Source organism: Lepidochelys kempii, chromosome 2 (assembly GCF_965140285.1).
Source record: "Lepidochelys kempii isolate rLepKem1 chromosome 2, rLepKem1.hap1, whole genome shotgun sequence".
Classification (NCBI taxonomy): Eukaryota; Metazoa; Chordata; order Testudines; family Cheloniidae; genus Lepidochelys; species Lepidochelys kempii.
The window spans coordinates 191307286-191335266 of record NC_136381.1 but is presented as its reverse complement, the minus strand read 5'-3'; the positions used below and the strand labels follow the sequence as shown (position 1 = coordinate 191335266).

Genomic DNA, 27981 nt, shown 5'->3' with positions numbered 1-27981 from the left:
ATTAATGAAAAAAAAATAAAATAAAAGCAACTCGGCTATCCAATTTAGTCAAGTGTAAACTTACAACCTTGGGAAAAAAATAAATACTGAGGGAATAGATTTATTAAGAAGAAACTTCTTGCTCTAGACAAGAAAATTCCAAACGTATAAACGTACCAAAGCAAAGATTGAAAAACTGCTGGGATATTTCTAAGTTAACCTAATTGGAAGCAGTATTAGAACATGGTTAACAAAAACACACACACACACACACACACACACACCCCCAACTCATCTGTCTTCTAAATCGAACACACAACCTGATGATTTGATATTAACCCACTTTCTTGTAATTTGATTTGTTTACAGATCATTTATGCTTTTGCTTATTTAAATTAATAAAATATAGAACATTGGAAACATACGTGGTTTGGATCAGAGCAGTCCCCAGAGTAAAGAAGAGGCACCTCTGTGACCCATCTAGTGGTGGTCCATAGACCTTCCCTATATTCCTATAATTGCTGCCTGAACGACAACTCTGTTAGCTTTTGAAGGACACTTGATTAATGCATTCATCATTTCTTTCAAAAACCCAGAAACTTTGAGGGTCTGGGATTGAGAACATTTACCCAACCTTAAAGCCGGACCAGCTCCCCTTAATAAGTCTAGGGTTCTCACACCAGGGATCCTGTCTGATTTCAGAATGTCTGCCTGACAACCAACCTGAGAAGATCATGTTGAATGGTGAGCCAAACACATGACCCTGCAAGAAGGAAATAAGTCCTAAAAAAACTGAAGTCAATGGCCGCTATTGGTGATCAGCACCTCTGAAAAAAATCAAGCTATTTTTATTTAGGTGCCTAAAGGGGGGCTTATGAGCCCTATTCTAGGCACCCAAGATTGAAAAATTTCATCAAAGTTCTTATTTCAACATATAAAACTTTAGATATTTTAAAGCAGTTGCAATGGAAATAAACCCAAAAAGAAAAGAAAACAAAAATCCTACAACATGTATTGACTAACCTGTACATGTTCCATCACATAAAATTCAGTTCCAATCACAGAAACATCACTGCAATACAGTAGGGGCTCAGGGACTGGAAATCCAGCTGAAAATAACGCTTTCTGCACGTGATATTCTCTATCAACCTAAGAAAGATATAGTATGGTAGGTACAGAATAATGTTCAAATTCTTCAAACACATATAAACTTATTTTACATATATACAGAATATAACATTGTGCCCTACTAAACACCAGGCACTGGATTATGCAATACAGAACACTGGTACTGGTTTGTGCATTTGAATAGTTAATTGCATTTTCTAACATTTAACACTTCTAACATTCAATATCCACTTAAATCTTTATGCCAATCGTTACGCGAGGAAAATAGGCCACTTGAGAGTTGGGCCTGGTATAAACTTTAATTTTCTTTATCTTAAATCAGATTTATTTTAACAACATGTAGAGCAGCTCTGTCTCTGGGTTAAAGTTGCTAAGAGCAAGACGACCCTTAAGCCAGTTAAAGCAACTAACTGGTAGTTCCCCAGTTCCTTGTCAGGATAGGGGTCATGTGACAGTTGCAAAGAGGCCTATACATTTGCTTTAAGAAATGCTAAGAGAAGATATGGAGATGCGTGAAATGTGTAACCCTGGGCAAGGGAAGTTATAGCCATCAACATATCAAGGCCTTCTAATGAATTGGTGCCATCTGTACCAGCCAACTGAAGACAAAGACCACCACAGACTAGGCTTAAGTGCCCAGAAGATTTTGCCAGCACCGAGGTACTGACCAGACATAGCATGACCCAACATGGGTCCCCGAACTGCAGTCCTGACTGATGCAATGTGATGCCAAAGACCACACAAGCTGAAGAATGCATCTTTTTCCTTAAGTACTTCCCCCTTTTTCTTATGTAGTTACTGGGCGGTGATGTCCCCATTCTTCTTCTTCTCTAAACACTTAAGATGTGCATGTGTGTGTTTAAATGATTGGGTGCATATGTGAGTTCATTTGGAGTAAGCAATATTAATCATTTCCTAATTCAAGTTCTAGGCAGTCCTGCTTTAAACTTAGACTGTTGCCCTGAATAGTGAAGGGTGTCAGCAACACCACGCTACTCTACAGGAGAGGTAAGAGCTGTCGACTCTGTTGTATCAAAGATTGGGTAATTAAACCAGAGAGGGAGTGATCAGTAATAGTCACTAAGCACACAGTAACTTTGGGAGGAGTCTAAATATTACTTCAAGGGCTGAGAGGTAAACAAGTTTGTTTCAGAATCAGAAGCATTCAACCAGGTCAATAGATTACTTTGCAAGGAGCAAGATCCTGTAACTGGCAGTTAGAGCTAAGCAGGTGGCTGCCTCCTCAAGTTTTTGTATTTGTAAAAAATTGATCAGGTGCTGTACTAGCTTTCTGATTAAGGCTATGATTATGTCATGGAGGTCACGGAATCTGTGACTTCCAGAGACCTCCGTGACATTTTCTGCCCTAGGACTGAAGCTGTCAGCCCCACAGCTCTCAGCCATGGCTGGCAGTGGGCCCCCTGTAGCTACCCAGCTGCGGTGGGGGGACCCCTGTAGGCTGCCCAGCCCAGTGAGTGGCGAGAGGACCCCAGAGCCCCCAGCTGCTGCAGGTGCTAGACCCTCCCAAAAATTCAGGAACACCAATGACCTGTTCCTGACTTTTACTAAAAATATCCCTGACAAAATCTGAGCCTTACTTATGATTTGATTATTGTATTACTTTGATGACTTGATTAATGGTGACTCAGTTCATATTATTAATTCTAATTGTGAGCTTGATTTGATAATTGTACTGTCTAATTCTTAGTATAGTATGTGTTTATAGTAGTTAACTTTGTGATAAGTTTGATTAACTTTAAAGTTGCTTATTTATTGATGTGCAATAAAATCCATAAAAAGTATACAAAGCCAGTTTTTCTTTCAAATTTGTAACTGGGTCAGAAAGCTTTAGAATGAAGATAATTTAGCCTAGGTATTTGTGAGCCATTTGGCTCTGTCCTTAAAATTAAAACATTTGTTCCTCACAATTATGTACATTTATAGTTTGCCAAAGAATTGGCTACTCACCTTGTGAGCTCTAGGCAGAAGAGGGCCATGAGGCTTCTTCCTAAGCACATATGCCCTAGAACCCTTCTGCAAGTAAAAGGTTGGATTGGACTGGCCTGAGCTACAGAGGAACAAGAAATGAATTACTAAGAAATAAAGTTGCAAACATTTAACAGAAAGAACAACAGCAACTCAAAATTGGAAAAGTGCACATCATTGTTTGGGCTGAAGAGGATGTCCAAGTACAATTTGGGAATTCATGTCAGGGGTGTTCTTTTAAACATACAATCTTACAAATCAACAGATGACAGTTCAAAGTCAGTAGTCATGGGCTCTATTCCCAGTTCTGCCACATGTTTCCTGTTTGACTTGGGAAAGTCACAGGTATTCCATGCTTCTGTTTGCTCTTCTGTAGAAAGGAGGTAACACCCACAAAGATGTTGTGAAGATTAGTTAATGTTTTCAAAGCACACTCAGATTCTTGGATGGAAAGTAGTGGCCTTAAAAATTTACCAATCTGGATTAAGAAAAATAGACTATTTTTTTTTATAGTAGTGCATAAACTTCCGTTGACTCACAATAGATGTGTCAGAAGTGAGAATGTTCTGTAACACATTTATGAATGATGCTCATGGCAGTTAACCCTTTGGCTTAGTATTGTTACCGAGTGGGTGCAGAAGGGATAAAATGCTTCCCTTGGAACAGAGAAAAGGTATAAGGTATTTGTGCCAGGTAACTGTCTGGGTTGATCTCAATAAGCCATCAAGCGCTGGCTGGAATCAACACATATCAATGGAAGATCCACAAAAAACAATGGGAACCCGTCCCCCGTGACTAAATGATTAACACTTAACAGCAGGTTTCAGAGTAACAGTGGTGTTAGTCTGTATTCGCAAAAAGAACAGGAGTACTTGTGGCACCTTTGAGACTAACCAATTTATTTGAGCATAAGCTTTCGTGAGCTACAGCTCACCTCATCGGATGCATACTGTGGAAACTTAACAGCAGGATGCTCAGGCAGGCTGGACATGGAAACTTGGCATGGTTTTCAAGTGGAAGTACCAGAGGGGACAGGAATCTGCAGTAAGAACTGGGCTGACAGAGACACAGCAGTTCTCACTTGGGATTGACAGACAGAGAAAGCCAAGATCGGCAAGAGAGCAACCTGGCTTGGTGGAATTCTAAGGGCTAGTCTACACTAGGATCACTACAGTGGTGCAGTTGTACTCTGTAGCGCTATTAGTACAGACGCTTTACGCCGATCAGAGAGCGCTCTCCCATCGGCATAATTCCTCCACCTCCCTGAGTGGCAGTAGTTATGTCAGCGGGAGAGCGTCTCCCACGGACGTAGCGCTGTCCACATCAGTGCTTAGGTCAGTGTAACTTACGTTGCTCAGAGGGGCAGCTTTTCCACACCCCTGAGCTACAAACTGTTTCAAAGTAAGCATTAGTGTGTACAAGCCCTAACTTTGGCCAGTCTGAACTGTCTTAACCTTTGCTTCTCTACACTAACCTAAGGAGTTCCTGATGCTATATTCCAGTTGATTAATACACCCTACTCGGTTTTGAAAAGGCTGCCTAGTCTTGCTGCAGACACCTACAGATGTACACTGAGGGGTAAAAGTCTCAGAACAGGAGTCTCCCTCAGTTGGGACTCACTATTCAGTGACCAACCCTTGTGGAAAAGTGTGATCTGTTGGCCATCTGGCATATAAAGGGATACTCCCAGAAGACTGCCTAAAGGCCAAGACATAGCACAGATCCAGCACATCCGTGACAATAGGTTATATCTTGAACACATTGAAATAGTTCTCTAATCAAGGCCCCAATCCTATGATGGAATCCAAGCAGGTGGACTTTTGCATTAGCACTGAGCCCCAGTGAAGCCCATGTTGCTCTATATGGGCACACAGGTCTGCTCATATTCACCCTGTGTGTGATCTGTCCCTAGGGCACTGCCTGAGACAACTGGCAAGTCTTTAATGATGAATGTTGAAATTGGGAAGTATGCTATTAAATACGATATTAAGATTGCTTGGTAATAAATCACACCTCCAATGTAATCAGAGTGTCCCTCCCTCTTTAAATACCTTCAGGGACTCCTCTCTCTCCACCATTTCAAGTTCCAACTTCTAGTCCTCACCTTCAATGCCCTGGATTGATCCACTGTCTTCTCCTCATTCAAGTCCCTCCTTAAGATTCACTCTGCACCAACACCTATGAGATATTAGATGACTAAAACATCTATTTTGTTTAAAATAAATATATCTGCTCCTCCATACTATGCTTGCCAAATAACCATGTAATCATTCTGGTTACCCTCTTCCCAAAATCCTCCGCCTACTATCTTGCTACACTCTTTATTATGTCATGGGTAACTAGGACGTTCTGGGTTGCAATCCAGTACTAGTGAAGGGCTGTTTCACCCCTGCCCTGCAACCTTGGGTGTCTCATAGTGCTTTGCAGAGGTAACGTCCAACTTGGGTCATTCACAAACAGCCTGCCAGCAATCAGATCACATCTGGAGTTCTGTCTAGAGTTACAGCCCTGGTTCAGCAGCTCTGCAACCTGTCAGTACATACCAGTCATGCTGTGGCTTCCACCAGCCTTGGTTACCACATGCAGAGTTACCCCAACCCGCTCCCAGATTTTCCTAAAACATGTCTGCTCTGCACTGTCAAGCCCTCTCCTGCACAGTCCAGCTATATTAGGTATATTGCCCTTCTAATGGGTCAATATACAACAATTTGCCACTTTCAGTGAAATTGCCCACACAGTTCACAACACTAGATTAGTTTTGATTAAACAATAAAACAAGTTTATTTAATTACAAAGAGATAGGTGTTAAGTGAGTACAAGTATTAAGGCATTAAATAAAAAACGTTTACAAGAAAAATAAAGATAAAATGCTTTCTAGTCCTAAACTTAAAGTAGACTTTGTTCAAGGTGACATTCTTACCACAGGTTTTCAGTGGCACTGCTGACCAAGTTTCAGTTCAGGATCTGCTCCCAAGGTCTCTTAGATGTAAGAGGCCAAGGGACAGGAAAAGATAACTTGAGGTGTTTTTGCCCCCCACTTTTATAGTTGAGTCACCCTTTGAAAAGCACTTTCTTGAATGTGACCCCTAGTTAAAATTCTCTCTCGCTGAGAGCACAGAGACATGGAGTCTGATGGAGAAAGAAGGCTTCATGCCGTTTCTTTTCACCCATGTATGCTGTTGCCGGCAAAAATGCAGATCTCTTTGTTCCTGCTCTCTTCCCTTGCCAAATAATGGCCACCTGATGGGCCATGGCCCATCAGCTTTGATGACACCTGACTAGGGGCCTCAACTTGTCCTTTGTCTTGGGAAGAGAGACTCACTCACATCCCAGACTTGTTTGGCAAACACACTTCAGTCATGATTTCATCTTATGCTCATAATTTTACATATAATGTTGCTATACACATTTCACCATGATATTATTGGCCAGCAGGTTATTAGTTTTCAAATGGTACCTTACAAGGCATATTTTGTACACAGATTATTACCATAGTGTATAGGGTGTGAACACAAGGGTGCATTCTGTCACAGTAACATTTTCAGAAGTGCCTCTGACTTAGGAGCCCTTGTTCTATTTTTAGAAGTGACTTAGGTGCTTAGAAACCTGCATCTCATTGCAAGTCAATTACATTTATTCTCCTAAGTGTCTACAGTCTGGTCTACACTACAGAGTTAGGTTGATGCAAGACCATTAAATTTACAAAGGACATAAATCTATTTTGTCTATTCTGCTATGGTAAATGTAATCATAGAGTCTTCAGCATTATGAAAATTTATCTTTTAATGTCTTTTTTTATACTTAGACTATGGTCTTGTGATGTCATGTTCTTGGGGAGGAAAAAAGTCACTAGTGATTTTACAATGATATTACCAGTATTTCTAATTTTTTGGTATATTATCACCTCTCACTTTTTTGCAATCCAATTAAGAAGACTTAATTCACTTTTTACAAGTATTTTGTTTTAGATCACAGATGTAATCATTTATCCAGTCGCTTTCTTCAAACAATAGAACATGAGAGAACCACAAAGGCCCCATCATCACAGAATTGTTTAGGGCCTATGCACTGCTCATTGTCGACTTCTAACACACACATCAATAAAGTTAATCATAGAAAAGTTCATCAAAGAGTTCATCAAAGAATTTGTCCTTAAAGCAAACACCTTTATTCACATTGAACTTGTGCCAAACAGGATAGGTTACTGTTTTACAGTAAATAAACTTTGAACACAATAACATGTTTTGTAACTGGTGAACTTTCACACTGATAACAGAAGGCACAGTATTTTGCTTCTGCATTACCATAACATGTAGTCATGATTTTCCTTGGTGTCCCTCTTTAACCGCACAATGTGCTCAGTGCAGTACCACACACACCTCTGGCTCTGTTCAACACATGTATTTAACTGATACACTTGGACAGGCAGATTACAGATGTTGTCATAGACACTAAGGTGATGGGTACACTAAAAACAGGTAAGATACCAAAAACTAGGAGCTTTGCCTACCTTATGGGCAACCATCCTTCCCAGCATTTCTAGGATGGATCCATCTTTTGAAGGATGACCCTACCTACCACAAACAACATTCACAGCTCCCAAAGTCATTCTTAGGGCGACCTAAATCAGTGGTTCTCAACCCTTCCAGACTACAGTTCTCCTTTCAGGAGTCTGATTAGTCTTGCATGCCCCAAGTTTCACCTCACTTAAAAACTACTTGCTTACAATATCAGACATAACAATACAAAAACTATGACTGAAAAATGGCTTACTTTCTCATTTGTCTGGATGAAATTTTAGTTTGCCCTGACTTTGCTAGTTCTTTCTATGTAGCCTGTTGCAAAACTGGGCAAACATCTAGATAAGTTGCTGTACCCCCTTGCAAGACCTCCGAGTTACCCCCCAGGGTTGAGAGCCACTGACCTAAATGATAGCTGGCGTCACACAGTGGCCGTGCCCGCCATGACTCGCCGCCCCGGCGTCCGGCCCGCAGCGACCGCGGGGATTTGGAGCGTGTGGTCCCGGGAGAGGAATGGGGGAGAGGGGGGAGGCAGCCGCAGCACAGGAGCGGGGAGACCCCCCCCTGCGGGGTTACCTGTACTGCCTGGCGGTCAGCGCTTCCGGGGGCTGCACAGGAAACCCGGCCAAACGGCGGGAGAGGTATTTCTCCAGGGCTCCCTGGTCAAACCTGTGCTGCTCCCTCACCGCCGTGGTGCCCGGCTCAGCGGCCATCTTCCGCCCCTCGGCGCGCCGCGGCGGAGCCCCCGCCCCGGCCCACGTACGCTAGCGGCGTAACCACAGCCCCGCCCCCTGATCTACGCCAGGTGACACCCCTCGCCCAGCGTACGCTATTGGCGCGGACAGTCCCCTTGCCTTTGAGGACCCTCCCCCGTGGGCAAGGCTCGGGTAAGTTGCCTGAAGTCGGGTGGTGCAGGGTGCAGGGGTCTGGCCAGCTCTGCCGTGCCAGGGAGTAGGTCGTCAAGCGGTAGCGAGAGCAAAACCAGCTCCTTCACCACTTCTCGGAGGTGCCAGGTGTGTGGCTGACAGGCAGACAGGCAGTCACAGGCGCTGGCACCTGTGTGTATGTCACAGCCAAATTTTGTCACAGCCACATTTGCAAGTGTTCCGAGCAACTGTAGAGCTGATTGGGGGGGGGGGGGGGAAAGGAGGTGAACATTAATATAAAATGTGAACACTACAGTCTTTTTGATTGTTTTCATTCAGGATTAGAAGATTCCAACACTAGCTCTAGCCATTGTATTTTCATGTGCAATCACATTGTGACATGCGAATGACAGCCTGGTCGCAATGTATCACAGACAACCACGAGGTGACTTTTAACTCACAGCTGCATCACAGCAATCCTATTGTGATGTTTAACCTACAACCATGTCACGTGAGTGAAAACCATGCTGAAACATCAGCTTACAAGCCTGCTGTGTGATGTTTAAATGATAATCATGTTGTGACATCACACTCTTATGCATTATCCTGATTTTTATCACAGATCTTGCTATATTTGGGGTTTTCCTTAAACCTCCAAATTCCGGAGTAAAGTGGTTGCATAAGAATTGTGGCCTTCGCTTAAAAATGGAAGTTTCTAGCCCTCGTGGTTGGTCTGAAAGCACTGAAAATGTGAACCTTAAAGTCTCAAAAACCAGAAGACAAATATAAAGAACCCAAAATGTATTATTTTGTAAAATCTCTTTACTTTTCAGTTAAGTTCCTGATTTTTAAGGGCTTGACTCAAGATTTTTTGAATGCTTAGGGCTAGTAATGCAGGATATTTTGAATCAAAAACATGCCACAGATGGACCATCAGTGTTTATAATAACTGTGTATTCCCCATAGGGTGTCTGCCTTCAAAGTAAAAAGCAGTGTCTGTGCCTCCTGTACAGTGCAGTGCATATATCGTCTATAATACCGTGCCTGTGGCTTCCATTATCCTAAATAATGCTTTATGTATGTCTCCTGTACAGGGCAAAATATCTCTGTTCCTCTAATGCAGTGTCTCTACGCGTTGTTATTATCAGATGCAAAGGTTTGGGCTCTGACTTCAGCGGGGCAATCACCAGCATTTATTTGCTATTTATTGGTCGTTAAAAGAAAAGGAGTACTTGTGGCACCTTAGAGACTAACCAATTTATTTGAGCATGAGCTTTCGTGCTCATGCTCAAATAAATTGGTTAGTCTCTAAGGTGCCACAAGTACTCCTTTTCTTTTTGCGAATACAGACTAACACGGCTGTTACTCTGAAACCTGTTATTGGTCATTGTTATTATGATAATCCGTCGTGCACGCACCAGTAGACTCACCACCCCCACCCCATTGCCCCCTGCTGCTCGGGCTCTTTTGTGCCCGGAACTCTCCTCGCGGGCGGGGTTGCGGCGGGGAGGACTCTGGCTGTGGGGCTCCCAGCCGGAAGGCCGCCGGCTGTGGGGACGTGTCTCTGCGCTGCCGGGCCGAGCGTGGGGCTGTCGCGAGCCGCTGCCATGGCCTCGGCCAGTCTGGTGGAGAAGCTGCAGCTCCGCGTGCGGGAGCTGGAGGAGGCGCTGGCCAGGGAGCGGGGCGGCGGGCAGGGCCAGCGGGCTCGCATCGAGAGGATGAGCCCGGAGGTGACCGACTCCAACCCCTACAGGTGACGGCGGGGGGAGCTGCCCTGTGTGGGGGGCACCTGCCTTTTGGGGTGGGGCGGGGCAGCTATGTGGACGTGGGAGGAAGGGACAGCGCTGCCACGGGGCGGGCGGGGAAGGGGCCCTGCGATGTGGGGACAAGCCTGGCACGTTGGGGTTTGGGGGTGGCAGGGAGGGGTGCTGCCACATGGGGTGTTGTTATGAAGGAGGAGGAAGAGCAGCAGCGAGCACTCTCCTCCACCTTTATTGAGACTGCAGAGAGTTGCCGTATGGCGGCTGTCTGTTGTGCAGGGGATTTGTGGGGAGAGGGAGGCTCCCTATACTGTGTGGGGAGGGGACGGTCTGACCCCGACCTTTGTTTAGGAGAGGCTATTTATTAAGCAAATTAAGACATCTGCTCCAGTTTCATTCACTGAGAAGTGGTGCGATGTGCCACCCCACTCCGTCCCCCCGAAACCCTACCTGTCTCTTGGTGATGAATTATAAGACTGTTTTGTATTTTCTGTCTTTACGGGTGGAGTATTTTACTCTGAGTTACTTACGGAGAAGCTATTCATAAGGCATTAGTATACAGTATTTGGGAGGAAATGGGAGTTGGGACCCCTGGGTTTTTTCCCCACTAATTTACTTTTGCACATTGGGTCATTTAGAGCTTGATTATCAGAGGTGCTGAGGCTCTACAGTGCCTAACTTGTGGATTTCAGCACTTCTGAGAATCAGTCCCATAACCTTTCTGTGCCTCAGTTTGCCCTGGGATTAAATAATAATATATAGATTTAAAATAGTCCTTCTTTAGGAACACTTCAACTTGTAATACTTTGCACTTATACAGCAATATAATAATAATATAGAGTAGACACAGTACTTTTTGTAAAGCACTCTGTTATCCTCTATAAAAAAGTGCATATTAGTGCGAAGTATTACTGTTTAAAACATTTCTGCAGCAGGATTGTGTTTAATCCTCTCCATTCTAGTTGTCCTCACAACCTTAAAATAGCTCAGTCCCTCCAAATTTCTCTCATAGTCCAGTATTGAAGTTTAAAGGTTGTTCTCCCTGAAAGCTTTTGTTGTTTTGTTTTTTAAGGTTATCAGATGTTATCAGGGTGTTAACCTGGCACCTGGAAAGCAGTTATTGCAGCCACATTAGTCCTCAAAATGATTGAAAGTGTGTGTGTGCGCGTGCGCACGTGTATACACACATCACATCACATTTTATCCTTATCCTGCAAACAATAATAATGTGAATAGTCTCATTTGTTTCAGTGGGACTATTCACACTAATAAAGTAAAGCATGTAAGTGCTTGCAGCATTGGGGCCTTAGTGTTCTATGCATAGAGATGGGTTTCCATTCTCACTTAGTACATGTCCACTTAGCAGTTTTAAGTGTAATGAGCACAGTGGTCTTCAGTTTATTCATTAGAAATCTTTAGAAACTCAGTATGCAGAAGAGTTAAAGACATGTTTTACTGAAGCTAGCAGGAAATGTTTTGTTTTTTTCCCCCGAGCTGCTGCTTACGGAATGTGATGGTGATACTAGTGGGTTGGTTGCACGATATAGTGATATTGGGGCTTTCATTCTGAAATGTGCCTAATACTTCAACTTTCTGAAATGCATAAACCTTAGAAATAGAATTGGAAAACAAATGAAATAAATGGAAAATAATACAAATTAAGGGTCTCAACTTGTTCTTGATAACAGCTAGATACAAGTGGGAAATTTAATTATTGTAATCCGCTTTAGCGACTACTTACTGTTAGATTTCAGGGAAGAGATGATAGTATCTGGTGAGAAATATGACAGTTTATGTTAGTGTTGATTTCAAAGCCATTAACTAATTTTCTTTGCTTTTGAATTTATCAACATTATTATGTTTATTTTCAAATAAATTACCATTTTACCTTAGTCTCAGTCTTCCAATCGCTAGTACATCTTTAATTGTTTGCTTAAACTTTACTTTTTAAAAAAAGTGTTATCTTAACCCTGGTCTACACTGGGGGAGATCGATCTAAGTTAAGCAACTTCAGCTACGTGAATAAAGTAGCTGAAGTTGACGTACTTAGACCTACTCACTGCGGTGTCTTCACTATGGTGAGTCAACTGCTGCTGCTCCCCCGTAGACTCTGCCTGCATCTCTCATGGCAATGGAGTACAGCAGTTGACGGGAGAGCGCTCAGGGGTTGATTGCTGCCCGCCGATCCGGCAGGTAGTGTAGACCTACCCTTAGAGGACTACTATGATAAAACTGAATATATTCATATTCTGAATCTTTTTCTTTTAGATACCTTAGTGAAGTAGTGTAAATCTAAATATTTCTGAAATAAAATTATAGATGCTAATCCCTCTTATGTGTCCTTTCTCTGTAATCCAGAATTCCACAGCATTTACTGTGTAACTGTTAATTCTACTGTGAGCTCCTCTGGGGTTTGTTCTTTGTTATTTTACTTTTTCAACTTTTTACTGTTGCTCAAATAATTGTATCTCAAAGTGATTTTGAGAGAGCTTTCCTTGACTACGTTGGATGGTTTATTAATTTATTCGTTTTGTTTTTCCTAGTCGCCTTATGGCATTAAAACGAATGGGAATTGTGAAAGATTATGAGGTATGATTATATTTGTTTTAGAAAATCGTTTTTACTTCCTCTCATGAAGGCTGCTTTGTAACATACTAATCTGTATTTATTTTTCTTGACACAGAAAATCCGTACCTTTACGGTAGCAGTAGTAGGTGTTGGTGGAGTTGGCAGTGTGACTGCTGAAATGTTGACAAGATGTGGTATTGGTAAGGTAATATACATTTTCTTCATGTACCAGTAAACAGATGAACTAGTCCTATATATAATAGGTACTGGCAAGATGGATTTCTTGTTTGAGTCTGCATCAATGTTAAAGTCAGCTGAAGCAAACAAAAGAGTAATACTGACAAAAACATTGAAAGTGATGAGTCTTCTGAGGTAGATTGTTCTCTGTTCTCTGCCCTTACCTAGGGCCTAGTCCTGTATGTTGCAGACCACCCTCAGCTGGGTGCTCCACATTCTGCAGGATCAGGTTCCTTCTGTATTTCTTTTAGTTCAGCCATAGAAGGCAGTGAAGGGAAAAAAGCTGTTAATAAAGATGGGAGGGTGCATAATGCAGAGAAGGAAGATTGAGCACTTCTGTTTCTCATAAAAACAAGAACAAGGGGACATTCAGTTAAATTGAGAAACAATGAATTTAAAACAAATAAGTGGACACAATTTTTCACACAATGCACAGTTAATACATAGAACTCATTGTCACAAGATATAGAGGCTAAGAGCTTAGCAGCAGGAAAAATTAGATTTATATGGGTAACAAGAACATCCAGAGTTAATATAGTACAGGATTTTTTAAGTGTAAGAAGGGATCTAAACATTCATGCTTCAGGGGAAAAGCTAACCTCTAACTCTTCAGGGTTAGGAAGAAACTTTCCTTATGAAGAGGTTATTCATAACTCATCCTAATAAGCATGTTATATCATTTACATAAAATAGCTAGAGACATAAAGGGTAACAAGAAAATGTTCTACAAATACATTAGAAGGAAGAGCAAGACCAAGGTAGGCCCAGTACTGAATGAGAGGGGAAAAAACAATAACAAAAAATGTGCAGATGGCCAAAGTGCTAAATGACTTTTTTGTTTCGGTGTTCACCAAAAAGGTTAGTTGTGATTGGACGTCTAAAGTAGTAAATGCCAGTAAAATGAGGTAGGATCAGAGGCTAAAATAGGGAAAGAACAAGTTAAAAATTACTTAATCGAGTTACATGTCTTCAAATCACCTGTGCCTGATGAAATACATCCTAAAATACTCAAGGAGTTGACTGAGGAGGTATCTGAACCATTAGTGATTATCTTTGAAAAGTCATGGAAGACAGGAGAGATTCCAGAGGACTGGAAAATGGCAAATAGAGTGCCAATCTATGAAAAGGGAAATAAGGACAACCCAGGGAGTTACAGGCTAGTCAGCTTAACTTCAGTACCCAGAAAGATAATGGAGCAAATAATTAAGCAATCAATTTGAAAACACCTAGAAGATAATAAGGTGATAAGTAACAGTCAGCATGGATTTGTCAAGAACAAATCATGTCAAACCAACCTAATAGCTTTTTTTGACAGGCTAACAAGCCTTGTGGATGAGGGGGAAGTGGTAGATGTGGTATATCTTGACTTTAGTAAGGCCTTTGATTCTGTATCACGTTACCTTCTCGTAAACAAATTAGGGAAATACAACCTAGACGGAGCTACTGTAAGGTGGGTGGGTGCATAACTAGCTGGAAAACTGTTCCCAGGCAGTAGTTAGTTAACAGTGTTTCACAGTCAAGCTGGAAGATCATATTGAGTTGGGTCCCGCAGGGATCACTTCTGGGTCTGTTCAGTATCTTCATTAATGATTTAGATAAAGTAATGGCTGAGAGGGTACACTTATAAAGTTTGTGCATGATACCAAGCGGGGAGGAGTTGCAAGTGCTTTGGAGGATAGGATTAAACATCAAAATGATCTGGAGAAATGGTCTGAACTAAATAGGATGCAATTCAGTAAGGACACATGCAAAGTACTCCACTTAGGAAGGAACAATCAGTTGCACACATACAAAATGGGAAATGACTGCTTAGGAAGGAGTACTGAGGAAAGGGATCTGGGGGTCATAGTGGATCACAAGCTAAATATGGGTCAACAGTGTAACACTGTTGCAAAACAAGTAAACATAATTCTGGGATGTATTAGCAGAATTGTTGTAAGCAACACAAGAAGTAATTCTTCCGCTGTACTCCCCACTGATTAGGTCTTAACTGGAGTATTTTGCCCAAATCTGGGTGCCACATTTCAGGAAAGATGTGGACAAATTGGAGAAAGTCCAAAGAAGAGCAACAAAAATGATTAAAGGTCTAGAAAACATGACCTTTGAGGGAAAATTGAAAAAAATTGTGTTTGTTGAGTTTGGAGAAGAGAAGACTGTGAGGGGACATGATAACAGCTTTCAAATACATAAAAGGTTGTTACAAAGAGAAGGGAGAAAAATTGTTCTCCTTAGCCTCTGAGGCTAGGACAAGAAGCAATGGGCTTAAACTGCAGCAAGGGTGGTTAGGTTGGACATTAGGAAAAACTTCCTAACGGTCAGGGTGGTTAAGCACTGGAATAAATTGCCTGGGAAGGTTGTAGAATCTGTCATTGGAGATTTTTAAGAGCAGGTTAGACAAACACCTGCTAGGGATGGTCTAGATCAGTGGTTCTCAACCAGGGGCTGGGGGGCCATGAGCAGGTTTCAGGGAGTCTGCCAAGCAGGAGCAGTGTTAGACTCACCGGGGCCCAGGGCAGAAAGTCTAAGCCCTGCCACACAAGGGTGAAGCCTGATGCCCTGAGCACTGCCACCAAAGGCTGAAGTAGAAGCGTGAGCAGCTCAGCCTTGCGGGGTGCCCTGTGACGTGGAGCCCCGGGCAACTGCCCTGCTTGCTGCTACTTAACACCGGCCCTGGCTTTTTTATGCAGAAAAAGAGTTATTGTGGCACAGGTGGGCCATGGAGTTTTTACAGCATGTTGGGGGGCGCCTCAGAAAGAGAAAGGTTAAGAACTCCTGGTCTAGATAATACTTAGTCCTGCCATGAGTGCAGGGGACTGGACTAGATGACCTCTCGGGGTCCCCTTCAGTCCTGTGATTCTATGATTTCTTCTGAAGCAGCTGGTAATGGCGTCTGTCTAAGACAGCATACTTGACTCTTTGGTCTACTGACCTGATAAGAATTGACATATCAGATGTTCTTCTGTATTAGCTAGTCATTCAAAATAAGTAATTGTTATCTACACGCTAGAGTTGCAGCTCAAAAATACAATCAGAAATTAGCTTGAAATAATCACATGTAGGAATGTCAAAAGAACAGTCGCTAAAGTTAGTGTCTGTTGATGTGGATAATCTGCGGAATGTTCTGCTTATCTTAGATAAATGTGTTCTGTTAATCATCATTCTGGTGACTTGTTTGGTGTTCTCAGGTCTTAGTGACCAGTAGTTTAGGGCCCAGTCCTGCCGTCCATACACCTCCGTAATGGTTTGCACATGAGTTGACTGAGTAAAATGGATGGAACTACTCACATGTGTTTCTAGAATCAGGGGCCCGTCAGTTTGCTGTTTATAATACCAACATGGTGTTCATCAGCAGAGACCCATTGAAAAGTCATATATATTATTATAATCTTCATTGTAGCTGCTACTGTTTGATTATGACAAGGTGGAGTTGGCGAACATGAACAGGCTCTTCTTCCAACCTCATCAAGCTGGACTAAGTAAAGTGCAGGCAGCGGAGCACACTTTGAGGTATATAGTGGGGATCAAATATGTTTAACATGGGATGTTAATTCAAACTCCGACATTTCACTGTACAAAAAAACCCACAACAAAGTAGCATGTTCATATGGAGTCAAAGGACTGACCTGCACTAGAATTTTTGCTGGTATAATGTAGGATATTTTTTGTTTGTTGTTGTTTATGACATTTTTACACTGGAAAAGTCTTAGTGCAGATGCAGTTAGACCAGCAAAAAGTGATTTTTGCCAGTAAAGCTTTTCATTCAGAGAACTGGCATAAGCTACACTATGCTAGAAGGGTTTGCCAGAATAGCTATACTAGCTAACCTTTTCTAAGCTAAAGTGTGTTTCTAAAAACTCCAGCAGTGCTTGTGACTTGGAGGAGTTGAGGGAGTTCTTTGGGGTTGTTAATGCATTCATTATCACTGTTGACTGATTTTATTTTCTTTACAAGGAATATTAATCCTGATGTTCAGTTTGAAGTACATAACTACAATATCACAACAGTGGATAACTTCCAACATTTCATGGACAGAATAAGGTAAAATGTTTTGAGAAACACACACGACTTCTTTTAACGTTTGTTAGTAAATAAAGTCTAAAATACTCTATTGGCTTCATAATTTTTTTTAAACATTAGGCCTCTAACTGGAAAACAATCGCATTTTATGTAAAATATATGTATATAAAGACACTTTTTTGTTTCCTAGCTCTGTTATTCAAGTAGATCGTGGTAAATAGCAATTACTTTTGTCTCACTTTAAATTAAATTTGTTCCATGTTTATATTAGTGTATTTTTAGCTTTCCAGCCAAATTAAAGATTCCATATGTTGTCATTCTTCTTTAAAAAGACATCAAATTGCACAATCCCTTCTTTTGAGTATCTTGACTCTCATTTCCATTGAAAATAACACAATGTAATTAATATCTCAGAAATTAGTTCTGAAATGACTGCAGATATGTTATGCAAAGGGAAACCATTAGGGGAAATAAAAATTTATACTACATTTCTTAAAATTTGTAAGAGTTGCAAATTATGCCCAGTGAAATTTCCTTTAGTCTGAAATATCCTCTTATCTGAATCTCTTATGACTCCTCAGATGACCTCATTTTTAAGGACTGCCTTTTTACTTAATTCTATGGATGTCGCTGCACGTTTTGGATAAACAGGGTTTTATTGAATTGTTTGAGACTCTGTGAGTGTTAAATAGGATTCAGACTATTTTGTTAGATAGGAATATATTTCCCATCAATTTATGTAATGAAAAGAATGAAATGTCTTGACTACAATTTTAATAATGTGTTTGCAAACCTTCCTCATGTAAACTGTGGTATTTACTTTAGTTATGGTGGGTTAGAAGAAGGGAAACCTGTTGATCTTGTACTGAGCTGTGTGGACAACTTTGAAGCTCGTATGGCAATTAACACTGTAAGTACAGCACCTGAGGTCTGCGCATACACTTGCGGGTTTGCTAATATATTCTTCCATTATTATTATTATTATTTACAGAAGTTATGTGCACCATAAAGAAGGCAAAACCTTGTGAAGGAATCTGTTGATATATGTAAAACTAAGGAAGTTTGGGGAGGAAATGACCTTTTTATTCAGTTCTTGGAGCATAAAGAGTAGACGTAAAACAGGTTACATGTGATAGTAGGTAATGGTTAGTAAAGGAAAAGTGTATTTTTCGTTAAATTTTATTTGGATTGAGTCATCTTGTAAACGCTGTCTAAATTCACTAATGACTTTCTTTGTGTAACTATCCTATGGAAAATTGATAAGAATCGTTATATTTTTATGTACATTATTAAGGCAGTATACCGTTTTTACTGTGCAGTTTCCCTTCACAGTTGTAACAAATACAGTGTATTTTCCAAAACACACATTTTTGTTGCCATCCACCTGCTAGCTTGATCAACATGTGTATATATGATGCATATAACTGTATAAATATAATAGATCCATGCTTGTGTGTGTAAAATAAACATAATTAAAGGGAGAAAACAGTAAAGAAATTGAATAGAAAATCCTAATAAACACCATATTAGACTCCTGGGCCCTGATCTGGCAATTGTGAGTTGGAGCCCTGTACATGTGCAGAGCCCCATTGATTTTTATGACACTCCAGACAAGTGCAGAGATCTGCCCTCCCGAATCCAATACCCATATTTGGACTTCAGTTTTTATTATTGTCACTAAAACAAGGCACAGAAATAGTTTACAGTCATACCTCTTTTTTCATCTGACAGTTTTTCTTCTGGCTTTAATGGGTAAAAGTCACAGATTCATCAGTATAATGCATGATTTCTAATAACCTTTTGCAACAAACTTCTGCAGTGTTATTTTATTGTAACTCTTGTGTATGTTTGTTCTTTCAAGGCCTGCAATGAGCTTGGACAAACGTGGATGGAATCTGGAGTGAGTGAAAATGCAGTCTCAGGACATATACAACTTATCATACCTGGTGAATCCGCTTGTTTTGCGGTATGCAATCCTTGGCCAAGGGGTCCTTTTCTGAAATCTGGGATCCACTGGATTTCTAGTTTGTGCTTTTTAAAACAGGATGTGTGGTGTGAAACTGGTATTTCAAGGCTATATGGCCACAACTTGTATTAGTTCAGAGTAATTCTGGTTATTGCCTTTGTGTGGTCTGAGGTTTTTATTTGTTTTGTTTAATGAGAGTTTTTTTTCTCCTTCCAGTGTGCTCCCCCGCTTGTAGTTGCTGCCAATATTGATGAAAAAACATTAAAACGAGAGGGAGTTTGTGCAGCCAGCCTTCCTACCACTATGGGAGTAGTTGCGGGGATTCTTGTACAAAATGTCCTGAAGTAAGTTATTTGAATGAACTTCTGTGACTAGACCTACAATATCTTGATATAAAGAATCCATCAGGCTTCTTTCTGATAATTTTAAGAGCTTCACATCTTCAGGACTTTATAAGCTTATGAGATGCGTGATCTTTCTTTCCCAGTGACAGATCTTCCTCTTTCATACACTCTCATGTGCAAAGGCGTTTGCTTAAAGGAGTTGATACGAAGATATGTGGTACATGGGTACATCTACACTGTAAAACAAAACCCTACTGTAGCGAGTCTCAGAGCCTGGGTCAACTGTCTCAGGTGCAATACAGCTAAAAACAGCAATGTAGATTTTCCTGCTTGGGCTGGAACCCATACTCTGAAACCGGGGGGGGGGGGGGGCTGGGTCTCAGAGCCCAGGCTCCAGCCTAAGCAGAAAAGTCTACACTGCTGTTTTTAGCTCTTTAGCGTGGGCCTAAGTTAGCTCAGGCTCTGAAACTTGCTGCCATGTTTGTTTTTCCCCTCAGTGTAGACTTATCCGAGTCACTGAACTTTTTGTTTTGCAGCTACCGTTTCCTACAGATCGTTTCAAGTGCTCGTTCGCGATACTTGGTTTTTTATTCATTTTGAATTACGAAGCCTTGAAGAACGTCAAAGTAGCAGAAAAACGTCTTTGTTTCCTTTGCACAAAGCATGGGAAGAGAATTAGTCCTGCATAGTTTCTGTTCAGTGATGCCAAACAGCTATAAATATTTTTACTGTATAGTAACATTTTCTACAAGTAATATCACATACTCCAACTGTTCAAAGAACTATGTGCACGAGAAATTTTGAACAATTCTGTGTGCATAACTTTATATTTCCCTTTCCTTATTTTTAAGTCTGGAAAATAGGATTTTTGTCTAGAGTTTGTGTGCTAAAATCCTATTTTAGACACACATTCTGGGAATAATTGTCCAGGTGCTGTTAGCTGCAGATGATGAATTAAAAACAATCCAGATCTCGTGAAGTAAAACGGGGTTGTTTTGCCTTCAGCTACAGCGGTATTCCATTGACTTTAGTATATGTTGTATGAATGCCTTTACGTAAAAGCAGAATTTGGTCCTGTAGTAATATAAGAAATTAACTAATTTTAGTGTGGGATTTCCAAGACGTCATCCTGGCCTAATTTTGCTCCCACTGAACATTTTTCTTCAGTGGGAGGAGAGTTAAACCAATGTTAATTACTTTTGAAAATTCCATCCTGTCTGAATGGGATTGGACACAAGTAGGGTGGAGGTTGCACTATTAGACATTCTAAACTTACCATTTCCTGGATTTGCAGTCAAGTCTCAGATTTCATCCGTGATCCATCTCTCATCTTTATACGTATACAAACACAGGGCCAAATTCTCATGCGGTATAATTCAGGATAGCTCCATTATTTGATAAAGCTATGCTGATTTACACCAAGTGAGGATCTACTACATAATTTCTGAAGTAGGTATAGGTAATTTAAAACCAAATACCAGTAATTTAGGGTACTAATACAGTATGACGACTGAGGGGTACAAAAAATATCTGGAAAAAACATTTAGGCAACTCGCTCTGAATCTGTGAACAAGAAAATACTTCCATTTCACTGCAGTTCTCATTCTGTTTTTCCAGGTTTCTATTAAATTTTGGTACTGTGAGTTACTATCTTGGTTACAATGCGATGCAGGATTTTTTTCCAACTATGGCAATGAAACCAAATCCACACTGTGATGACAAAAATTGCAGGAAACAGCAGGAAGAATACAAGGTAAAAATCCATCTGATAATGCATGCTGAAGATCTGTGGTAAATAAAGCAGATCATTCAGAATTGAAGCAGGGTTGACAGGCTGTTTCCTGCTGGTTGCACAAACTTTAAAGTTAGATGATTTGAAATATTTTTAGGTTATCTTAAAGTAAGAGGTAAGCAAAGTGACTTATGAAACTTATCATTTTGCAAAAAAACCCCAATCAAATATTTGTCACTTAGGCCCAAATCCTGCAACCTCTTACAGATGTGCTTAACAGTGTGCAAAGATGACATTTAATGGATTTCTTTAAGAAATTATGCTTTGCTTTCTGATGAATAAAGAAGATTTAAACTGTTATTTTTTATATTATTAAAAATATCAGGAGTGTCACCTTTGGTCTTCCCTGCTTTTGCTCTAAGATTTGTTGAAGGTTTAAAGATGATATATACTGTAGGCTCTCTTAACCCCTTAATTGAAGGGTGAGAGTGTTGAATATTCAAAGTCTTATTTTCCCCAAAATTTTCATTAGTCATTGATGTTGAATTGGAGGAAGAAATTATTTCAGGCCTTCTTTATACATAGTAAAGGAGCATGCCCTTTTTTAATCCTGTGTAGGTCACCCTTAAACGTTTCCTAAAAGGCCATAAACAAACTCTCAAATATTTAGAATGACTTTACTCTCCTCAATATTTCAACAAAAATAACCACAAATTCATGTTTTTGTGTTGTTTTTTCATGTTCTCTCTCCAGGAAAAAACGGCTGCACAACCAAAACAAGTAGTAGTTGAACAGGAAGAAGAAATAGTGCATGAAGACAATGACTGGGGTAAGCAATCACCTCAAACTTGAACGGACACCACCAACAAACTCAGGGAATTTAACTAATCTTTATTAAACACTATCGGTTCACATTTTTTCACTTCTAATAAATCTGACAATTAAACTAAATCAATTTTAATGTTTTGATTCTCATACTGAACAAGTTAAAATTTAGTCTCAACACTACAGAAGTATATTTAAGTAAAATATTTTCATTTTATTTCTTTAATCTTGTGAAAATATATATTCATTAGATTTTATAGGATCTTTTATACAAAACTTAAGCTTGGGTCTAAGTTTATCCCTTTAAATATCTTGTCAACAAATCTTCATTATAACCAAGTTTCGGTAACATATATATATAAATTCCCTGTAAGGGCATTAACAACTGAGAGAATTGCTGGGCTGAAACTGTCAGCGAACTTGTCAAATAATTAAATTCATATACTCTTGAAATGGTTACTCTTTGAATATTGTATTTTTAATAAAATGAAAATATAAGCTTACTTTCAGGGAAAAAAGAAGTCCTTAAAATGAATGACAGAGGAGTTGAAAGGCCCATCCCTGGAGCCCTTTAAAATACGTTGTATGGAAGATGACTTAAAAGGTCTCTTACTGGATGTACTGTTAAAGTACTTTTTTTATTTTCATAAGCTCTGGTTGCTGCAGTTTTCATCTAATGGTAATAAACTGTAATCAGAGAATCAGAGTTAAATAATTAGTTGACATTTTGACTTTTTGATACTTAGGTATTGAGCTAGTATCAGAGGTTTCAGAAGAGGAGCTGCAGGCTGCTTCTGGTCCACTTCCTGATCTTCCAAAGGGAATTACAGTAGCATATACTATACCAAACAAGGTAATGTTAAGTCCCCTTTTTTTTATAGATTTATTTAATTACAGTATTAGAAGGTTCTATATTATGTGAAACTAGTCAACAATGAAAACACTGTAAAGCAGTTGTCTGCTGTATCCTTTGGAATGTACTAAAAAGCATTCAGTTATTACATAAACTGATGAAAATACATGAGTTATCAACTTATTACCATTTGTCCATGGTAAAACTCCATCTGCAACAATTCTAGTAAAATAACTGCATGCCTATACATTCAATTTGAGTATATCTTACAATCAAATTATTATTGCTTGAGTCTGAAGAATAAAATTATTTTAAACAATTTATTAGCTTGAAACTAGTTCTGAGGGCAACAAAAATGAATGAATTTTAGTTTCTCTATTCGTGTTGAAGTTTAAGCACACTGAGGAATTCCCCAGTTGTTTAGGCAGTCAAAACCATTTTTACAAATGACTTTTATCCTTTAAGAAAGATGCAGTCAAATTACCATAAAGCTGAAGCTCAGTCTGTGGGAGGTTTAACTTCCATTCTTATGTATCAAAACCTAATTTTCTTAAATTCTAATCAAAATGGAGTTTACCAATGGATTTTGGGTCAGATGTATAAAACTGTAAATGGCTATGGAATAGCTTATATTGTAATGTTTGGGCCTGATCTTGCAAGAACTCTGTATTCTGAACTCCTTGGGTCCATTATATCCTGTTTTATTCACAGCAAAGAAACTAAATAATTTTTCCCCCTTTTGCCAATAGGAAGAGAAGGTTGTAGCTGTGGAAACAGTGGCAGAGTCTGAGGAAAGCCTAGAAGAACTCATGGCCAAGATGAAGAACATGTAGGCAAATGGAATATTGAATTAAACATTTGAGATCTTGCACTAGAGCTGGATCCAGAAATAAGGTCCTGTAAGAAATTCCAGTCTTAAAACTTGAACTTTTGGTAAAACAGAACCATAAAAACTTGCAGATGGCATCTCATAACTGTATTCTGGTGTCTATCTATATACTGCTTTAAAATACCAAGTTGTACTACTATAAGTTTTCATTTCTCATCATGCTAGGGTCCAAATCTCTAGGGGAAAATGAAAGATAATAGACAAACTGACACAAAGTTGAGCATGGTGCCTGATCTGGAATGATATTCCACATGTTGGCAATATTGGGGGAAATTAAAGGTGGAGTAACCTTGTCTGGATAGAGTGGTTCAGGGGATTGATAATGGAGTCTTTAACACATATGTTAGTGCTTCAAATGCATACCAGACTTGTGGTAGTTATCATAGATATCCTAGAATATCAGGGTTGGAAGGGACTTCAGGAGGTCATGTAGTCCAACCCCGTGCTCAAAGCAGGACCAATCCCCAATTTTTGCCCCGGATCCCTAAATGGCCCCTTCAAGGATTGAACTCACAACCCTGGCTACTGTTCAATGGGCTATGTTGTCTAAGTTTGTAGCGTGGCTATACCTGTTTTGTGGGTAAATGGAAGGCTTCAATCTTTTCATAGGCCATAAATTTCACTAGAAAAATTGTAAAGGGTTGAGTGATTTGTCAGTTTGTGTCACATTCCTATTCTTTCTTAAACAAGTATTTGTGCATACATTGCTTTGTGTTTGATAGTGGTGTGAGTATGCAGTTGTAAGGCACAAGTGTTTTGGTATGAATTCTTTGTTACCTGATCAATGACTGAGTTGACCAAAACAGCTCCTAACATATCACTGCAGTTGTCAGCCATGTGTTTACATAGTAAAAATGCTTATGACTTATCACTAAAAAAAATTAACTGCACAGGAAATTTCAGTCATTTCAAAAACACCTACAAACCTTCCTTTGTTTACTTTTAAAGCTAGTTATTCTAAAATCCATTTAGAATTATTTATTTGGCTAGCATTTAGCTCAGGGGTCAGGACCCCTCAAGGGGTCACAAGGTTATAATGGGGGGGGGGGGGGATTGCGAGCTGTCAGCCTCCACCCCAAACCCCGCTTTGTCTCCAGCATTTATAATGGTGTTAAATATATAAAAGTGTTTAATTTATAACAGGGAGTCACACTCAGAGGCTTGCTATGTGTACAAAAGTTTGAGAATCACTGATTTAGCTATTACTTTACATGGCTGACAGCTTTATAAAAAGGCAACTATTTACAATTTTATCCTATGTACAGTTTTACAAAAATAGTAATTAATACATATATAAAATTATTGGAGAGATGTTGTTAGTGTATGCAAAATAGTTCTTGACTTCTGACTATAGTTAGTAAAGCAACTTTTACACTTGCCCATTCCAAATTGTAAAGTGAGGTGGTGGAGTCAAGACCTAACTTTGCAGAAGATTGTGTACCAGTATTTAAAAATAATTAAAAAAAAAAAAAAAGCCCTGTGGCTGATGATGTTTTTCACCTTTGCAATTAAAGCATATTGGAATGTAGAAGTCTAAAAAGAACCATAGTATTTCTCTGACTGAGAAATCTAGTGGAAATTTCTGATTTTTTGCAACTCAGTGAACAAATACACTTCAATGCTGTATATTTTTGCTAACTTTGTTCATTTATGTGGTAAGCTACAATATATTATCAACTTAAATTTTTAACAGTGAATCTTAATAATGAGACCTTGCTATGGGTCTGTACTATTAAATTTCTGCTGGTACACTGGAAGACACTATCAGTTTTGATGTGGAGTTCTACTGTGTTCATTAAGTTACACAGAATTTGGCTTATACCAAATATACAAATGCTTCAATTTCATGTACAAACAGAACTTGGTGGGACATCTTTTCTACAGAAGAAGAATCAAGAGCTATTACACTTGTTTTGGACACCATTACAAAGAAGTCAAACATCCATCTGTTTGAAATTTAGAAGATTACAATTTTTGTCTAGATAAACACTTTGCCTATGCTGCAAGAACCTCATATCATTTGTGTAGTCTGTTAGTTGAAGAAACTTCTACGTTTTAGTGCTGAATGTCAGTTTTGATTTTGTACATTTTTCATTGCAGCAGTATAAAACTAATCAAATTTTTTTTTCTATTCAGAAAAAGTGCTGAATGGGGGGGAAATTTTCCCCCTTTTACGGTAAGCAATTAAGTCAAAGGGGAAGATAGATAATATCCCTTTGAGATAAACAGCCTCGGCACTTTAAGACTAGCTGAATAATTGGATTAGTTCATGAATGAAGTTTCTTCATAGATCTGACACTTTATGAACTCATAAAGTATGAAAAGGAACATGTCACTTTTAAAGAATTTATTAAATTTATTCTATTGTTTGTAAACAAACAGACTTAATTGATCATTGTAACTACCTGGGAGAAATACCCCATTGTACATTTAATACAAATCAGTTTACTGCTATTCAGTTCTTTCTCCTGGTTAATACAAGCATGCTTGTATACTGGAGTTTAATGAGCAGTTTTTCTCTACTAGAACTGAGGTGTGTGCACCAGTCCCCAATTAATTCATATGCTTCTCTCGGGTTACTCACTGAAAAAGCATATTCCTAGTAAAAATAAGTGGCTATAACTGACACTAATTAAAAAGCTTTAGCTAGAGAGGACAAAAATATCAGTCAGAGCTTGTCTATATCTTCAGTTCATACATGACAAGTTGGGGTGTAAATCTACAGTGCATTAGCATGCTGCACACTGAGGCACTAAAAGTTCTGTAGTGCACTTCAATCTGTTTCAGAGTTTAAATCAAAACACACGACAGAAATTTGTGTGTGTGGTATCAGAGTCCCAATGGCCAGTTAGTGTGAAGGCTGGTGGGCTGCAGATTTACACCCAGGCTTGCCATACACAAACTGACCACATAGACAAGCCCTCTGTCAACAACCTTGATCTAAAAACTCAAAAGTATGTCTTACTAAGAACCCAGTTTCCTTTGCATAAGTTTCCTTAAAGCCAAAACATGGGCAGGTGGAGTTTGGGGGTATTTTCCTTCTTTTGGTGGAAACACAATACATGGTTCTCAAAATTACTGTGTCCCTGAAAAACAAAGTGCTCCTGAAAGACAGAAAGGTATAGTAACAAAATTCCACAAACACCATAACAGTGTGGACACTGAAGGAACTGACGTGGAATAAAAACTAGTAACTATTTTGCTGATTATACCCTGCAGCTCACAGGTCCTCTATTAAAAAGAGGTATAGAGAAAAAACAAAACTGATGTTTTCTGGCATGACAGCTTCAGACTGAACAATAACTAATAGAACACACTCAGCAGTCTTTCACTAAATGCCTGTGTGTAACACAGAGGTAACTCTGTACCACATGGTCCACAAAAAAGTTAACATGAACAGAAATATTTTAAATTAAAATGTAAATTTTTTGTTCAGATTACCATTCATCACAAATATTTCATCTTCTAAAATCATTTTTTTTATCTCTGAAGAATGCACAGATATATTTTAACACTTTAACCATCAAGCATTCTTTACTAGCATTTGTTTTTGTGCCAGTTTGCATCACCTTTGTCCATGGTGTAGAAAAACATTTGGAGATAATGTACTTCTTAAACTGAAAGTGTCTCCACTTGATGAGGGTCGGGAAGCTGCTTTTCCTCCTACCAACGAAGTCTCTGCTTCTTTGATTTCCATGGCTCTCTTGTACAGCTCAGCAGCCTTCTCGAAATCTCCTCCTTCATAGCTTTGGGAGAGAAACCAAAATTTAACCAACCCTGTCCCACCAACTCACTCCTGTACTGAAGTCTGCAAAAACATGCAATTAAACAGCAAAAAACTTTGTTAATGCCGAGTTCAGATTGCCTGGTGTTAACCTGTGCCCTTCCAGGATATTGAGTTCAGCAAAAATTTCTGAAAACAAGGAAATACAGAGGTGAGGTACGGTAAAGGATCATACAACCTTAACTCTGCCCTGCCGGAGCTGGCACTAGTCACGAGGAATTATCAGCATGCACTCCCGCTGCATTCACTGTGTTAAGTGTAACTGCATTGCATCATGGAGGAATAAGCTGAAACAGCTTGGAAGAGTTGTGATTGTGGTAGGACAAAACCCTGGATCCAAGTTCCTCCAGGTTTGTTGTCAAAGGAAAGAGGTGCATATATACCTCAAGGTTCCAGTCTTCATTATATCAGACTGTCGCCCTACTATAATTAACAAAGTTACCAACACTGTCTACATTTTAGCCCCTAAATTGCCTAATAAAGCATTTTCTATTGATATAATTATTCACATTTGTTAATTTTTTTTA

At 39.6% G+C, this 27981-nt stretch overlaps 3 protein-coding genes across 14 annotated transcripts in view; 1 reads left to right on the top strand and 2 right to left on the bottom strand.

The window, feature by feature from the left end:
- The window catches only part of ACAD11 (acyl-CoA dehydrogenase family member 11), a 60132-nt gene extending 51753 nt beyond the window's left edge, over positions 1-8379 (bottom strand). Inside the window, exons 1-3 of the mRNA XM_078851736.1 lie at positions 8190-8379; positions 3076-3175; positions 1003-1128 (exon numbers count right to left, since the gene is read on the bottom strand). Of these exons, the coding sequence (XP_078707862.1) occupies positions 1003-1128; positions 3076-3175; positions 8190-8326 (363 nt within the window). The 5' untranslated portion in view covers positions 8327-8379. The remainder of the gene's footprint in view (positions 1-1002; positions 1129-3075; positions 3176-8189) is intronic.
- Positions 2-27955, top strand: UBA5 (ubiquitin like modifier activating enzyme 5). Of its 8 annotated transcripts, none has more exons than XM_073333233.2 (12): positions 2-2115; positions 12783-12828; positions 12923-13012; positions 16442-16551; positions 16996-17082; positions 17887-17971; positions 18923-19027; positions 19244-19371; positions 20989-21124; positions 21857-21932; positions 22675-22781; positions 23531-27955. In XM_073333233.2, the coding sequence occupies exons 2-12, from the start codon at positions 12790-12792 to the stop codon at positions 23612-23614; spliced, it is 1047 nt and encodes a 348-aa protein (XP_073189334.1). In that variant the 5' UTR covers positions 2-2115; positions 12783-12789; the 3' UTR covers positions 23615-27955. The 8 variants fall into 8 exon arrangements, with proteins under 8 accessions (XP_073189334.1, XP_073189333.1, XP_073189336.1 ...); XM_073333232.2 differs by lacking the exon at positions 2-2115 and adding an exon at positions 7532-7571; XM_073333235.2 differs by lacking the exon at positions 2-2115 and adding an exon at positions 8274-8500.
- The window catches only part of NPHP3 (nephrocystin 3), a 53691-nt gene continuing 45527 nt past the window's right edge, over positions 19818-27981 (bottom strand). For 4 of the 5 annotated variants that reach the window (XM_073333223.2, XM_073333225.2, XM_073333224.2 and 1 more), the window contains one exon: positions 22096-27416. In XM_073333223.2, coding sequence (XP_073189324.2) covers positions 27236-27416 — 181 coding nt within the window. In that variant the 3' untranslated portion in view covers positions 22096-27235. Of the gene's footprint in view, positions 20446-22095; positions 27417-27981 lie in introns of those variants that run through there. The other variant, XR_013635384.1, reaches the window with a different exon arrangement.